Here is a 15,735-nt window from a genome sequence, read left to right as displayed (position 1 = left end):
AAAAAAAAAAAAAAAAAAAAAAAAAAAAAAACAGAAGAAAGAGACAAAGAGAAAGAAGCAAGCAATTTCCAGTTATTTCCAAAGTCCTTGCAAAGAGTAAAATAACAGTGTGGTAGTTTACATTATGATACATATTTATTAGATATTGCTGATAAAGCCTAGAGAGGTAAGATACAGTCAAATGACATTCAGCAATGATAATGATTGGATGAAAACTGGCTCCTAAGTCTAATCACATTTTCAAAATGACCTAGAGTTTAATTCAACTTTGAATTTTTGTAGTGCCTCTGAGTGTATTCAAATTTTATGTTACATTCAAATATTATATTAAACCCATGAGAAAAAGTAAACCAGGAGCAAGGAGGCTTGTAACCCCGCAAAGTGTTCTCCTTTCCCCCTGCCTAGACAGATCTGATTTATCAAGACAGGAGAATTGCAATAGAGTTTAATTCACACAGAGCTGGCTGCATGATGGGAGACCAGAGTTTTGTTATTACTGAAACCAGTCTCCCTGGGGATCAGGCTTTTTAAGGAAACTTTGGTCGGTAGTGGGGATATTGAGTCAGGAGTGCTGATTGGTCAGGTGGGAGATGAAATCATAGTGAGCCGAAGCTGTCCTCTCAGGCTGAATCAATTCCTGGGGGCCACAAGACCAGATGAGCCAGTTTATTGATCTGAGTGGTGCCAGCTGATCCATTGACATCGAGTACAGGGTTTACAAAATATCTCAAGCACTGTTCTAGCGTTTTACCGTAGTGATGTTACCCCCAAGGAGCAATTTGGGGAGGGTCAGAATCTTGCAGTCTCCAGCTGCAAGACTCCTAAGCCATAAATTCTGATCTTGTGGCTGATTTGTTAGTTCTGCAAGAGCAATCTAGTCCCCAGGTAGGAAGGGGATTTGTTTTGGGAAAGGGCTGTTACTGTCACTGTTTCAGAGTTAAACCATAAGTTTCTCCCAAAGTTAGTTTGGCCTATTCCCAGGAATGGACGAGGAACAGCTTGGAGGTTAGAAGCAAGATGGAGTCAGGTAAGATCTCTTTCACTGTTATAATTTTGCGAAGGCAGTTCCCGATTCCCAGTTCTGCTTCAAAAAGCTGTATGACCTCGGGTATGTCACTTTACCTCTTATCTTAATTTCTTCATCTGCAAAATAAATTATATAATGATATGATTAAGTACCTTTAAATATAGTACATTCATTAGCTATTTAGTAGAATCATTTATTTTAACTTTTATACAATCATTTTACCTACTTTACCTTATAGAATAATTAGCAATTATTATAGATGTATTATATATCCAGTACTATTAATTTTCACAAATGTAATCCATCGCTGACCCATCAAAATAAACAAGAAAGTATCTATTAACTGTGAATCTGAATGAAACAGGCTTATTTTTCACTACATAGATGACAAAATAGAAAAATCATTTTAAGTCAGACCTAGGTTTAAAGAATTTTTGTGATATGGGAATTGGGTAGGTAGATGCACAGGTAGTTTTCAGTAGACTATTTTAAATCTTTCATTGGAAATGTTTGCTTCACTAACTTTGACTTAAACTTGAAACTATTTTCAGGGATCTTAAAAATCTTATGAGTAGTCTCTTACTTTGAAAACTTAACATCTCTGTTAATGTACTCTCTTTTAATTTGTGTGTTGAGGGCAATGAAATTCAAACAAACAGGATGTAGCCTCAGTGGTGCCAAAGAAAACTGCTTTCCAAACAGCAGCTCTTCACTGTATCTGTGGTAGGAGATGGGAGGTGGGTGATAAAACGGAAGGAAATGTTTTCATTTATGAGAAGAAAATGACCTACAAATTTGCAGGAAAAAAACAAAATAGAACTGGATAAAAAGGGGAAAAGCAATCCACTAAATGCCAACCCAAATATGGTATTTTAGTGCAGAGGGATGTATCTTCTTTGATGTAATTCAGAAAACAAAATAACTGAATAAATTCATTTCTGGAATAAACAAATACAAGATTAATTGATCAATTTTTGCTTAAATCTAGAAATGTTCAGTTGCAGTCTCTTGCATCTAATGGATAACTATTCATCCTTAAAATCCAAATAATGGGCCAGGTACAGTGGGTCACACCTATAATCCCAGCACTTTGGGAGGCTGGGGCAGGTGGTGTTAGGAGTTCGAGACCACTCTGGCCAACATGGTGAAACTCTGTTTCTACTAAAAATACAAAAATTAGCCAGGCATCTGTAATCCCAGCTACTTGGGAGGCTGAGGCAGGAGACTCATTTGAACCCAGGAGACAGAGGTTGCTGTGAGTCGAGATTGTCCCACTGCACTCCAGCCTGGGTGACAGAGTGAGGCTCCATCTCAAAAAAAAAAAAAAAAAAAAAAAAAAAAAAATCCAAGTAATGGTTATGTGACCTATGCAATTGCACGGGGCCCCACGTTGATTTATCTCAAAGGGCCATGTTTGGTTTGATGCTCTGCTGTTTCTTTCTTCAAATTCTTAATAATTTCTGAACAAGGGGCATTGTGTTTTCATTTTGCACTGGGTTCTAAAAATTAGGTAGCTGGTCTGGATCTTGAGCTCAAAAGTGAAGCAGTGTGCTCTGACCCGTCAGGTAGGCTAAGGTGTTTTTTACCCTAGGCTCCTCTGCACTCAGGACATTCTTCTCTTAGAGTAACTAAGAGTAACTAGCTTATTCCATGTTGTATTTTTCCTCATGTTTCACCATCTTTGAGTTCATTGAGGTTAAGATCTACAATTTTTTCGTGTTTGATTCCCTAGCATGCAGCATTGTATCTAGACGTGCTAAGAAATCAGTAATTTGTTGCATGAATAAATGGGTGAATCAACCATTGAACAAACTTTTTTTTTTTTTTTAAGACAGAGTCTCACTCTTGTCGCTCAGGCTGGAGTGCAGTGGCACAATCTTGGCTCACTGCAACCTCCACCTCCTGGATTCAAATGATTCTCCTGCTTCAGCCTCCGGAGTAGCTGGGATTACAGGCGCCTGCCACCACACCCAGCTAATTGTTTGTATTTTTAGTATAGACAGGGTTTCACCATGTTGGCCAAGCTGGTCTCAAGCTCCCTACCTTGGGTGATCTGCCCACCTCGGCCTCCAAAAGTACTGGGATTACAGGCGTGAGCCACCGTGCCTGGCCCTGAACAAACTATTGATATACAATGGCAAGATTTTAAAATGATAAAATATCATCTTGAACATCTGGGATAAGAAGTGTTCTTTTGTACTGAATCAAATTTGAGTCATAGAGACTCCTCAGTTACTAAACCAGATAACAAAATGTGAGATCTTGAATCATCTAGTTTGTAAGAGAGATTAATTTGAAAAAGAACTTTAAGAACTTAGATTATCATTCAGGTACTTTGTGATTATTAAACTTCATAAGGCATAGTAATGATGAAAGCTACTTTACTGAGTGGGTACTATGTATCAGGCACGGTTTTAAGTACTTTTCAAACTCTATCAGTATGGGAATTACCTTGAGCTCTTGTCAAAGTGCAGACGCCATTTTAGTAAGTTTAGGTTGTGTAAGTTAGGTTTAGTAAGTTTAGGTTGTGTCTAAGATTCTGTAGCTCTAACCAGTTCCCAGATGAAGCCAGTGCTGCTAACTGTGACCACACACTGAGTACCGGGAGACAGAGGTTGCAGTGAGCCGCGATCATGCCACTGCACTCCAGTCTGGTGACAAGAGTGAGACTCTGTCTCAAAAATAAACAAAAAAATTTGTTCTTTATTTCAATAATGCTTCAGTTACACATACCAAAATGATGCCATTTTTTAAATTACATCAATCCCTTTGCTCACAATTTCTACCTAGACGGATTTTGTAGTTCGCCATTATGATCATTCCATTTTACACACATCTCATCTTCCTCTCGTCTCTCTCCAAATGTTGTACCCAACTGCTAAAGTTCCAATTCTGATTAAGTCCAGAATCCATCTACTTTGCACTCATATTTAAGCAGCTGAATGTGCCTGAATAAAAACACATAGTTTTGCTGTCTCCCCTTAAAGTGATTGCCACAAATCTCAGCACTGCCAGACAATCCAACAACATTATCTAGCAAATTCAGTTTGTCAACCTCCTAGAAGACAATTCACACTTTCTCTCCCGTCAACAAACATCCTATACCTCACCCTACTTCTCACTGTCAACCGATGGGATCACTTTTTATTTTTCAAAAGAAAGTGGAAGCAAATTGGAAGAGACCTACCTTACCTTCTCATTATCAAATTTGCCAGTTGAGTGCATTCGGACCCACACAGTCTGCCTTTTCTCTTAAAAGAGCTGATGAGTTGCCTGCCTTGTTCCTAAAGTCAGCCCCTCTAATTGCATACTGATTCCCAATCCCTCTCATCCACTCTAGGGTTTATCCTGCAATAATTCCTTCTCTTGCTGCATCATTTATTTTTCTTTCTATTGGGTTATTCCTATCAGCATACAAACATTAAAATGCCTCTCATCTTTAATAAAAATCTTTTTTCCCCAGGCTCCTTCCAATTACCTCAAATTTCTATGCTTTTTCTTGACAGTAACAAGTCCTCAAAGATTGTCTATATTTATTGTCTCTATTTCCTAATGTCACATTCTCTCTTAAATTCATTTTAATCAGGACTGCATCCCACCATTCCATTTAAAGAGCTAATCCCCATGTTGTCACATCCAATGGTGAATTCTCAGTGATCAATTTCCTCAGCTTCACAGCAGTAGTGAAATGGTTGATCATTCCCCCTTCCAAGAAATAATTTTGTTCCTTGGCTTTTTGATCATCAAAATTCCCAGATCTTTTTCCTTCTCAGTCTTCATTGCTGGCTCCTTCCTTTCCAAACTCCATGTTAGGCACCAACTTCTCTTTATTTACACCCATTCCGGGCTGTGATGGTATGCAGTTCCGAGGTTCTAAATGTCACCTACGTGCTGATAATTTCAGGCTAGCTAGTCTTTTTCTGCTTTTAAGAAAGGAATAGATAAATTCATAATATTATAAGGTAATGAAAAAAAGAGCTATGAAGAAAAATAAAGGAGAATGAGTAGATGAGAGTTTGTTCTATGTATTCATATCACTGTTGAATTTTAGTCCAGGAGAAAGAGTACTATTTAAATAAATTTTCAGGAAGTGCTCTGTGAGATGACATTTTAGCAAAACTCTGAAAGATGTGAAGGAATGATCTTCAGAAAAAGGCAGAGCTTCACTCTGCCACTGGACATCACCGATAGGATGGGTAACAAACATACAAAAATTAACATGTCAAATGAAACTCGATCTCTAGCTCTAAATCGGCTCCTTTCCCAATCTGCCTCATCTCAGTAAATTGCATATTTATATTCCTTGTTGCTCACATAAACAATCTAGGACCTATCCTTAATTCCATTTTCACCTTATACTCTATACCATCAGCAAAATCCTATTAGGTCTATTTATTTATTTATTTAAGACAGAGTCTCGCTCTATCACCCAGGCTGGAGTGCCATGGTGCGATCTCAGCTCGCCGCAATCTCTGTCTCCTGGATTCAAGTGATTCTGCTGCCTCAGCCTCCCGAGTAGGTGGGACCATAAGCATCCACCATCTCGTCTGGCTAATTTTTGTATTTTTAGTAGAAACGGAGTTTTGTCATGTTGGTCAGGCTGGTCTCAAACTTCAGACCTCAGGTGATCCACCTGCCTCGGCCTCCCAAAGTGTTGGGATTACAGGCATGAGCCACTGCGCCTGGCTCTTCGGTCTATTTTCAAATTACATTCATCCTAGTACAAACTGCCATCATTTCTTATTTTGATTACTGCAAAAACTTTCAGGTTGGACTTGGTGCTTTCACTCTTGCCCTCCTTTAAGCTGTTCTCCATAGAACAGCCAGAAAGAAGGCATTTAGAAATGAAAATCAGGTCATGTCCCCTTCCAACTAAAAACTTCGTAACTGTTACACATAAAATACAATCCAAACTTGTTATCATGACCTGGAAGACCTCACAGTCCTGGCCCCTATCTGTCTCCGGCTACATCTTGTATGGTTTTCCTCAAGCTCACCCGGCTGTATCCACACTGGGCTTCTACTGTTTCTTACATAATAGACTCCTTCTCATCTTGAGGCCTTTGCGCTTGTTTCCTTAGGCCTGAAATGTTTTCCTCAGATTTTCAGTAGATCATTCCTTTACATCTTTCAGAGTTTTGCTAAAATGTCATCTCACAGAGCACTTCCTGAAAATTTATTTAAATAGTACTCTTTCTCTTGGACTAAAATTCAACAGTGATACGGATACATAGAACAAACTCTCATCTACTCATTCTCCTTTATTTTTCTTCATAGCTCTTTTTTTCATTACCTTATAATATTATGAATTTATCTATTCCTTTCCTAAAAGTGAGTGTCCCTATCTACAGGGTAGGCACCCACAGAGAGCTGCAACTTTTATCTGTTTTATTCAACATTATGATCTTAGTGTAAGTCTTAGTTTGTGCTGCTGTAACAAAATACCTTAGATTGGATAATTTATAAAGAACAGAAATTTATTTCCTCACAGTTCTGGAGCTTGAGAAGTCCAAGATAAAAATGCCAGCATTTGGTGTCTGGTGAGGGTCTTCTTGCTGTGTCCTCACATGGCAAAAGAAGTGAACACTGTGTTCTCACATCATGGACAGGAGAAGGGCAAAGAAAGGCTTAAGCTAGTTCCTTCTAGCCTCTTTATAAGGCACTAATCCATTCATGAGGGCAGCACTCTCATGACTCAGTAATTTCCCAAAGGGCTCCACCTCTTAATACCACCACAGTAAGGATTAAGTTTCAACACATAATTGTTGGGAGACATTCAGATCATAGCAACATCTAAAACTGTAGCTGGCACATAGTAGGCACACATTAAATATGTATATTAAAAGGTGAATGGATTTTACATAATGATTGGGGAAACCTGTGCTGTGTATGTCAAGTAATTTACCTTTGATCAAGGTGGTATTTCAGGATAGCTAGTCTGACTCCTGAATCCCATCTCTTAGACTGTTCTATTTTATTTTTTATTCAATGCTCTATAAATTCTACCTTGTTTACTTTTATTGCCTGTGGTGATCTGGAGAGAAGAAATCCTGTCTTAACTTCTACCCATCATTCTTGTTAGATTGTATATATGAACGATATCCCTAATAATTAAATTCAAGAACAAAGCAATAGCTTCTGATTCCCACCTGTGCATGGGAGGATGAGAAATATGCCCTCTACTCTACCCTCATCCCCTGCCTGCCAGCTAATACTTGTTAATTTAATCTGCAAACTACTATTTGCCTTTCTGTCATATAAATATTTTAAACTAGATATTCTTTTCCAAGAATAGCAGCTTGCATTGGTATTTAATTTTCATGATCATATATTTTTTTTGAGATGGAGTTTTGCTCTTGTCACCCAGGCTAGAGTGTGGTGGCACGATTTCAGCTCACTGCAACCTCTGCTTCCTGGGTTCAAGCGATTCATCTTGCCTCAGCCCCCTGAGTAGCTGGGATTACAGGCTCCTGTCCCCACACCCAGCTAATTTTTATATTTTTTTTTAGTAGAGATGGGTTTCACTATGTTGGCCAGGCTGGTTTTGAACTACTGACCTCAGGTGATCCACTCGCCTCGGCCTCCCAAAGTGCTAGGATTATAGGCATGAGCCATTGTGCCCGGCCTATGACCACATTTTTAAAGTGGCTTTTATTCTCATTGCCAGTACTTTTTATGTTATGCTTCTTGAGTTATTTATCCAAAAGTTATCTGGAATATGTCTTCAAGTAATTCTCTTAGGAGGGGAACACCAATCTGAGTCCATGCATATCTATAATACATATATATTTTTTACCTTGGTATATGAATAATTACCTGGTCACAGTCTTTTCTCCACAACACCTATTCGATACTATCTTTTGGTATGCAATGTTTTGGAAAAGATTATGGATAGCCTTATATTCGTTCCTTTTATGCATTCCTTCCCGCTTCCCTCCCTGTATGGCTCATTATATTAAAAAAATTAAAATTCTGACAAAGAATGTCCAGGTAGCATCTTTTTTTTTTTTCTTGTTAACTTTGTCTAGTACTTGGTAACTCCTTTTCCTCTATAATCTCTTCTTCCTTCAACTCAGGAGAGTTGTCTTCCATATCTTTGGTTCATGATTGTGATCATAATGTTCTGTTTTCTTCTGCTGGAAGCTTGAATATCCTCATCTGGATTCCAGTTTATTTTACTTTTAATCACATTGTCTGTTCCCTGTGCATTCTGGGAGAGTTGTTCTACATAATTTAGTATACCTTTCTTATGAAAAATAACATAAAATTTTATTATTTTCTCAATAGATTGAAAGTTCTTTGAGAGTAAAAACCATGACTTTCATTTCCATTTACTTGCTTCCAGCATATTCCTGGAAAATAGTGGCTATTCAAAACAGCCATTTGGTTTCCTTAGATGGATAAAATATCTGTGATGGAGGCATATTAACTTACTACAAAAACTATGGCATAGTACTGAAAAGGTGGAATTTGAAGGGTATTTTGAGGAGTATATATGTAGTAAACATTCTGCAGGCCAAGAGCCCAGAACTTAATACATACAGAAGAGAACGAACAACTATAAGTTACATACATGAAAAAAAGAACATAAATTTAGCAAATTTGGAATCTGATTTAATTTATATAAACTGAATTTTAGGAAAGTATTATTATAATAAAACTGTAAATATTGCAGGGTTCAAAAAGTACACTGAAGAACAGAGTATCCGGTAAATATTATAAAACAAGATTTTATTGTTTTAGAAGTTTGATAGTAGATTTTCAAATCAACATACAAAATTTCAAGTTTTAGGCTTCTGACCTAACCTAATACAGTATTCATAAGCTTTTGGGATTATTTTCTCCACTGTGCATAATAAAAACTTTTTAAAAGAGGAAAGTGTCAAATTATATTGCAAGTTAAAAGCAACAGAAAACATTTCTCATGACACTGAAATAATTTTGGAACAAAATGTGACACAGTTCACCTGCAGTTCTCACAGTCTATGGTAACTATTGTCAGCAACAAACATCTTTAACTCCTAGCAAATTGGTTGGATAAAGGATGTAATGCCTGATGCTTGAAGTATTGTTTGCTTTACTCTCTACTTCCAGCAGTCTGAGTGCTTCTTACACAGGCCTTTATAGTGAATTAAGTCTCCTTCTGCATCTCCAACCTGTATCATGGTACTTCAGGAAGGACAGAGTAGTTCTCAGTCACAAAAAGGCAACTTCTAATAAGGAATTTGCATGACACTGTAATACAATGGTCCGCAACATTTTTGGCACCAGGGACCAGTGGAAAACAATGTTTCCGTGGAAGACAATGTGTTCGTGGAAGACAATGTTTCTGAGAATGGGGGAAGTGGTGTAGGGGTGGCGGGGTAGGGGGGAGATGGTTTTGGGATAAAACTATTCCACTTCAGATCATCAGGCATTAGTTAGATTCTCATAAGGAACCTGCAACCTACATCCCTCACATGCAAAGTTCACAATACGGTTTGCACTCCTATGAGAATCTAATGCCCCTGCTGACCTGACAGGAGGTGGAGCTCAGGTGGAAATGCTCACTCACTCTCCACTCACCTCCGGCTGTGTGGCCTGGTTCCTAACAGGCCATAGGTGGTTGGTCTGCAGCCTGAGGGTTGGGGACCCTTACTGTAACAGATGCAATGGAAATATACAAAAGAAATTGAATATGACTTTCCTTTTTACAGACTAAAATCTACTGGGGAGGGAAAATTTAATTGAAATGAAAGTAACAGAATCAAATTTGTAGCATAGTCTACATATTTATTTATTTATTTATTTATTTATTTATTTTTTTGAGGCGGAGTCTCGCTCTGTCGCCCGGGCTGGAGTACAGTGGCCGGATCTCAGCTCACTGCAAGCTCCGCCTCCCGGGTTCACGCCATTCTCCTGCCTCAGCCTCCCAAGTAGCTGGGACTACAGGCGCCCGCCACGTCGCCTGGCTAGTTTTTTGTATCTTTTAGTAGAGACGGGGTTTCACCGTGTTAGCCAGGATGGTCTCGATCTCCTGACTTCGTGATCCGCCCGTCTCGGCCTCCCAAAGTGCTGGGATTACAGGCTTGAGCCACCGCGCCCGGCCATATTTATGTTTTTATTAATTCTTAAAAAAAACACTCAGAAATTAAGGTAGTCAAGAAAGATAGCAGAGTGATTGAGCTACAAAGAAAATAAGATCTCTTCCATGTTTTAAATAATCTTCACAATATTAGAGAATCTATATAGTCTTGCCAGGTCCTATGGTACAATGCATTATGTAAGTATATTGTAATGAATTACAAAGATACATCAAAGAGAATTCCAATCTTCTTAGAGTACAATCTGGTAAGAAAAAAGGCAGACATACCAATGGATATAATGAAAGCCACTTGCATATAAAATAGGATCACAGGGGAGGTGAAAATAGAAGTCATGGAAACTTCAGAGTGGAAAGCTTACTTCTGGCTGTGGGAAATTGGGAAAGCTTCAAGAAGAAAGTTAAATGTGAATTAGGGATTACAGGGGATTTAGAAACATAGTTGTAAATTAGAGTACTCCAAGCAGAGAAAGAGAGGGAAAAAAAGAGTATGAGTAGAGGCAGTGAGGTAACACAGCATAAATGCAAAGAGCAAGCAGTTAAAGGATGCGTGAAAGTGAATAGGGCAAAACCTGCATGACTGACCTCTCCACTGGGATGGCTAATCATGTTTTCCATGCACACACCAACTCTGTTCTTTTCTGTCTTCCACCAGCCAGTTGCTAAAACTCTAAACATAGGAGTTTTCGTTTATTTTTCTATTTTCCTCATGGTTTTAATCCAATTTATCAGCAAATCCTCTTGACTCTACCTGTAAAGCACATCCTGAACCCACCCACTTCTTTCCATCTTTCCATAAAATACATGAAATACAAGTCATCATTTCTTGCTTGAGTTATTGCAATAGCTTCCCTCCTTCCACTGTTGTCTTTTTGTTGTTGTTGTTGTTTTTTGTTTTTTTTTCTTTTTTTTTTTAGACTGAGTTTCACTCTTGTTGTCCAAGCTGGAGTGCAATGGCACGATCTCGGCTCACTGAAACCTCCACCTCCTGGGTTCAAGGGATTCTCCTGCCTCAGCCTCCCGAGTAGCTGGGATTACAGGAATGCGTCACCATGCTCAGCTCATTTTCTTGTATTTTTAGTAGAGATGGGTTTCTCCATGTTGGTCAGGCTGATCTCGAACTCCTGACCTCAGGTGATTCATTTGCCTTGGCCTCCCAAAGTGCTAGGATTACAGGTGTGAACCACTGGCACTGTTGTCTTCTTATAATCTGTTCACACAGCAATAGCAGCCAGAATGATCCTTATGAAATGTAATTAGGTTATATAATCTCCTGCTTACCATCCTACAATGGTTGCCCTTCACATTTAGAAGGAAATCCATATTCCTTATTTAGAAAAAGTCCCACACAACTTTACATCTCTGTCCCCTCTTCCCTCTGCCCTACCCTCACCCACTAGTCTAGGAACATAAGCCTTCTTTGTTTCCTTGAACATGCCAACATTATTTCTGCCTTAGGGTTCTTGGCATTAGCTATCCTGTCTACTGGAAATGCTGATGTACTTTAGCTATATTGTACATGTTTAACTTCTGTCCTTCAGATGGCTATTTAAATGTCACCTCTTCAGAGAAGTCTTCCCTGGTGATTCAATCTGAAGTAACGTTTTAGTATTTCAGTTGTTCAGTATTACAACACCCTATTTTAACTTCATGCATAGCTGCTATCACCATTAGATATTTTTGCATATAGTTATGTTTAGGTTCTCTTTCACTAGAATGTAAGAACTAAGACTTTGATTATACTGCTCACTTGAAGCTGTGTCTGGCACTGAATGAGTAATCAAATGCTTAAATCAAACAAAGAGAAAAAGTTATATGGGCTCTTGAATGACAAGATAAAGAAGTTGGGCTTTATTCAGAAAACAAATGGAAGAATGCTAAAGTTTTTGAGGTAGAAAGATGCAACAGACATACTTCTTGCCCTAAAAGAGTTTAGAATTCACAGATAACCCAAACAGATAATCCATATTCTTAAAAGGAGAAGCTCAATACAAAGTACCATTTCATTAGTAGCAAATGACTGACACAGAACAATTGATGCTACACGAATGTGGCTAAGAATGTGGGCCGGGATAGTTTGAAGAAAGTTAGAACTGCAAGGCTATAGGACATTCATAAGTGGAGAAGTCAGGGAGGAAATTGCCTGTCTTTTATTTTCCTTTTCTTTCCTCTTCTCCCCTCTTCCCTCCCCTCTCCTCCCCTCCCCTTCCCTTTCCTTTTTTTTTTTCCTTTCCTTTCCTTTCCCTTCTCCTTTCCTTCTTTCTTTCTTTTTTTCTGAGACGAGGTCTTGCTATGTCATCCAGGCTGGTCTCAAACACCTGGGCTCAAGTGATTCTCCTGCTTCAGCATCCCAGGTACTTGGGATTACAGGTGTGAGCCACTGCACCCAGAAGGGAATATCTTTTTTTTTTTTTTTTTTTTTAGACAGGTTTTACTCTGTCACCCAGGCTGGAATGCAGTGGCGTGATCTTGGCTCACTGCAACCTCTGCCTCCTGGGTTCAAGTAATTCTCCTGCCTCAGCCTCCTGAGTAGCTGGGATTTCAGTTGCCTGCCACCATGCCCAGTTAATTTTTGTATTTTTAGTAGAGACAGGATTTTGCCATGTTGGCCAGGCTGGTCTCAAACTCCTGACCTCAGGTGATCCTCCTGCCTCGGCCTCCCAAAGTAAGCCACCACACCTGACCTAGAAATATCTTGAATAGGGGAAATATTGTTGGTAAAAGTATAAAGGCAAGACATGTCTGTAATGAACTCAGTGTACAGGGAATAGATTAGTCCAAAACTAACAGTATATACAAAGGAACGTCAAAGAATTTGTTATCAATGTTTGGTTTTTCATAAAAGCATGGTCTTTAAAGTAGAAATGCTTGCCTCAGAGGTCAGAAAATGGCAATCATTCATAGAGTGTAAGTAAGCCCATAAAATCATGAATTAAACAAACCCATAAAATCATGAAATTGTTTTCTATTTTGACAAATAAATTTGAATATTAAGATCTGTTTTCTTTTTTTATTTCCCACAGAGTTGCCACCCCATTTGGAGGTTTTGAAAAAGCATCAAAAATGGTTAAATTTAAAGTTCCAGATTTTGAGCTACTATTGCTAACAGATCCCAGGTTTATGTCCTTTGTCAATCCCCTTTCTGGCAGACGGTCCTTTAATAGGACTCCTAAGGGATGGATATCTGAGAATATTCCTATAGTGATAACAACTGAACCTACAGATGATACCACCATACCAGAATCAGAAGACCTATGAAAAGAAAGTTGTATGTGCCACATAAAACTCTGAATATAAAAGTTGCTGTTTTACTATTTTAATTACTGGCAAAGCCACTTGCATTTTTCATTAGTAGCAATAATAGCAATTTAGTGATTTTCCTTTTGTGACATTCAATTTCAATCTCAGATCAAATACTAATAAACATTTAGAAATCTTACTTTAAAAAACTTATTACTTACTTGTCTTCATTCATAATTTTGTTTTCACCTGGTTTAAAGAATCTAGACATTTTATTGCAAAAGTTCAGTTGGAAAATAATTGACAAACAGTTTCACCTTTGTCTCATTTTATATGATTTATTGCAGGGTAAGTTTTTCAAGTGGAATCTAGAATTAAAATACAGGGAGAGATATGAAGACTTATTCAGAGTTTCATCTAAGGGATGAAAGCTATGGAAGATGATGTACAAATGTTATTGATGGAGAAAAGGCTTGGGTGTGTCCTTTCTGGTGACCATGAGAAAATAATATGTCTTGATGAAGTCTTTTCATTAGTCACTCTTAGAATTCTAAAGTGCTTTGCACTTTTCAATGTTTTGAATCATTAGGTAATTATTCTGGATGATAGTCTCCTAAGTTCAATTCAGTTATTATATTCATTTAGCATTAAGTCAAGGATACTGAGAGACAATGACTCAAGGCACGTCATAGTACTATAATTTTAAGGACCAAGGTGTGCCCAAAATTCAAGTTTCACAAATTCCAATGCTGTGCATTGATTATGTTCAACTTTATGTGTGCATTTTTAGAAGAGTAAGAACAAATAAAGTACACACTAATATACATATAAATACATACATGTATGTGAGAGAAGGAAAGAGTAAGTAATTTGAATTGGCAGCTTTTTTTGCTAAATCTTTAAATTCTGTTAAAATCCTCAAGTAACTGGGGAGTACATGCTTTAAGACACAAACAAAAACAAAGGGCATGAAAGTAACTGAAAGCAATGTAGCACACATCTATCATAATATATGTAATATACTGACATAGAAGACTCAAACTAAACTAATATAGTTATAGCTATATCTTAAAATATGATTAAGGAAGTATATGACATATAACTTATAGAAATCAGTATCAATTTCTCCCATTTCAATTCAGTTAAGAGTTCTGTGATAGATGTTTATAGCAGAGAGGAAATGTCTCATCAATAGAAAACTGTCTATCAGATAAAGTTTAGGAGATAGGAAGAAGGACTGTGTATAGTAATGAAAATACCAAGTTGCAACATTACATATTTACAAAACAAATCTCTGTTTGTAGTGTGGAAATCGGTGACTGTTTTAATCATCGTCTAGACTTGTAAGTAGAAAAATTTTAAAAATTTGCTTATGAAAATATAACCCCTAGAAAGTAACAATGACAAAGTATTATATTTATACATACTATTGTAGAGAATTTGTATATTTTTAAATATGTCTTAAGATATCTTAATTTTATTTGTAAGTTTTGGTGTTTACCTGTTTTAAAATGATCATGTTGGCATCTGTGATAAATTATCATTGAGGCTCCCATTATGCCATTTTTTGTTCATTTTAATCTTTAAAAAATAAAAATTAGGCATATTCATTATGTATTTTGATGAAATGGTTTAGTTCTTTATTAATATCATGAAATGAGTCATTATTTTTAATGAAAATGAAATCTTTTGCATTATTTCAACCATTTCCAAATATAAACTGTATGATTACTGTCCCTATTCTGCCAACCACTGAAAGTAGAGGACAGCAATAAAGTATGTTAGCTACAGAACAGTACTCCCCAGTATCATAAAAGATAACTTAAAAAGAAAAATCCTAGCTGGGTGTGGTGGCTCATGCCTGTAATCCCAGCACTTTGGGAGGCCAAGGCAGGTGGATCATGAGGTCAGGAGATTGAGACCATCCTGGATAACATGGTGAAACCCTGTCTCTACTAAAAATACAAAAAATTAGCCAGGCATGGTGGCAGGTGCCTGTAGTCCCAGCTACTCTGGAGGCTGAGGCAGGAGAATGGCATGAACTTAGGAAGCAGCGCTTGCAGTGAGTCGAGATCGTGCCACTGCACTCCAGCCTGGGCGACAGAGCAAGACTCCGTCTCAAAAGAAAAAAAAGGAAAATCCTAAGTGATACTCATTGTTTTAAAAAGATTGAGTAGGAAAAGAAAAAATAATCTTCTGTTCCCTATTGTATTTCTTTATTTTTTGGAAGTGTCTATTAATTCTATCTCAGCTGACACCTTTAGAAAGGCCAACATTTCACTCTGGTTATTACACAATTCAGAATTCAAAAGGAATTTTGAATGGGTTTTGATTAACCTGAAAAATAGCTAAATCTTTCAAAGTCTAAAGAAATATGACAGTCCCA

The 15,735-nt window shown here is 37.6% G+C and overlaps 1 protein-coding gene across 1 annotated transcript in view; it reads left to right on the top strand.

Moving 5' to 3' along the window:
• MYOZ2 (myozenin 2) overlaps positions 1-14,964 on the top strand; it is a 58,363-nt gene extending 43,399 nt beyond the window's left edge. The window contains exon 5 of the mRNA XM_017860533.1: positions 13,105-14,964. Within this exon, the coding sequence (XP_017716022.1) occupies positions 13,105-13,367 (263 nt within the window). The 3' untranslated portion in view covers positions 13,368-14,964. The remainder of the gene's footprint in view (positions 1-13,104) is intronic.
• Positions 14,965-15,735: the final 771 nt, after the last annotated feature.

This window comes from Rhinopithecus bieti, unplaced genomic scaffold (assembly GCF_001698545.2).
Source record: "Rhinopithecus bieti isolate Rb0 unplaced genomic scaffold, ASM169854v2 scaffold_55373, whole genome shotgun sequence".
Classification (NCBI taxonomy): domain Eukaryota; kingdom Metazoa; phylum Chordata; class Mammalia; order Primates; family Cercopithecidae; genus Rhinopithecus; species Rhinopithecus bieti.
Note: the sequence above shows the minus strand (reverse complement) of the source record. Positions and strands in the feature narration are given on the sequence as shown.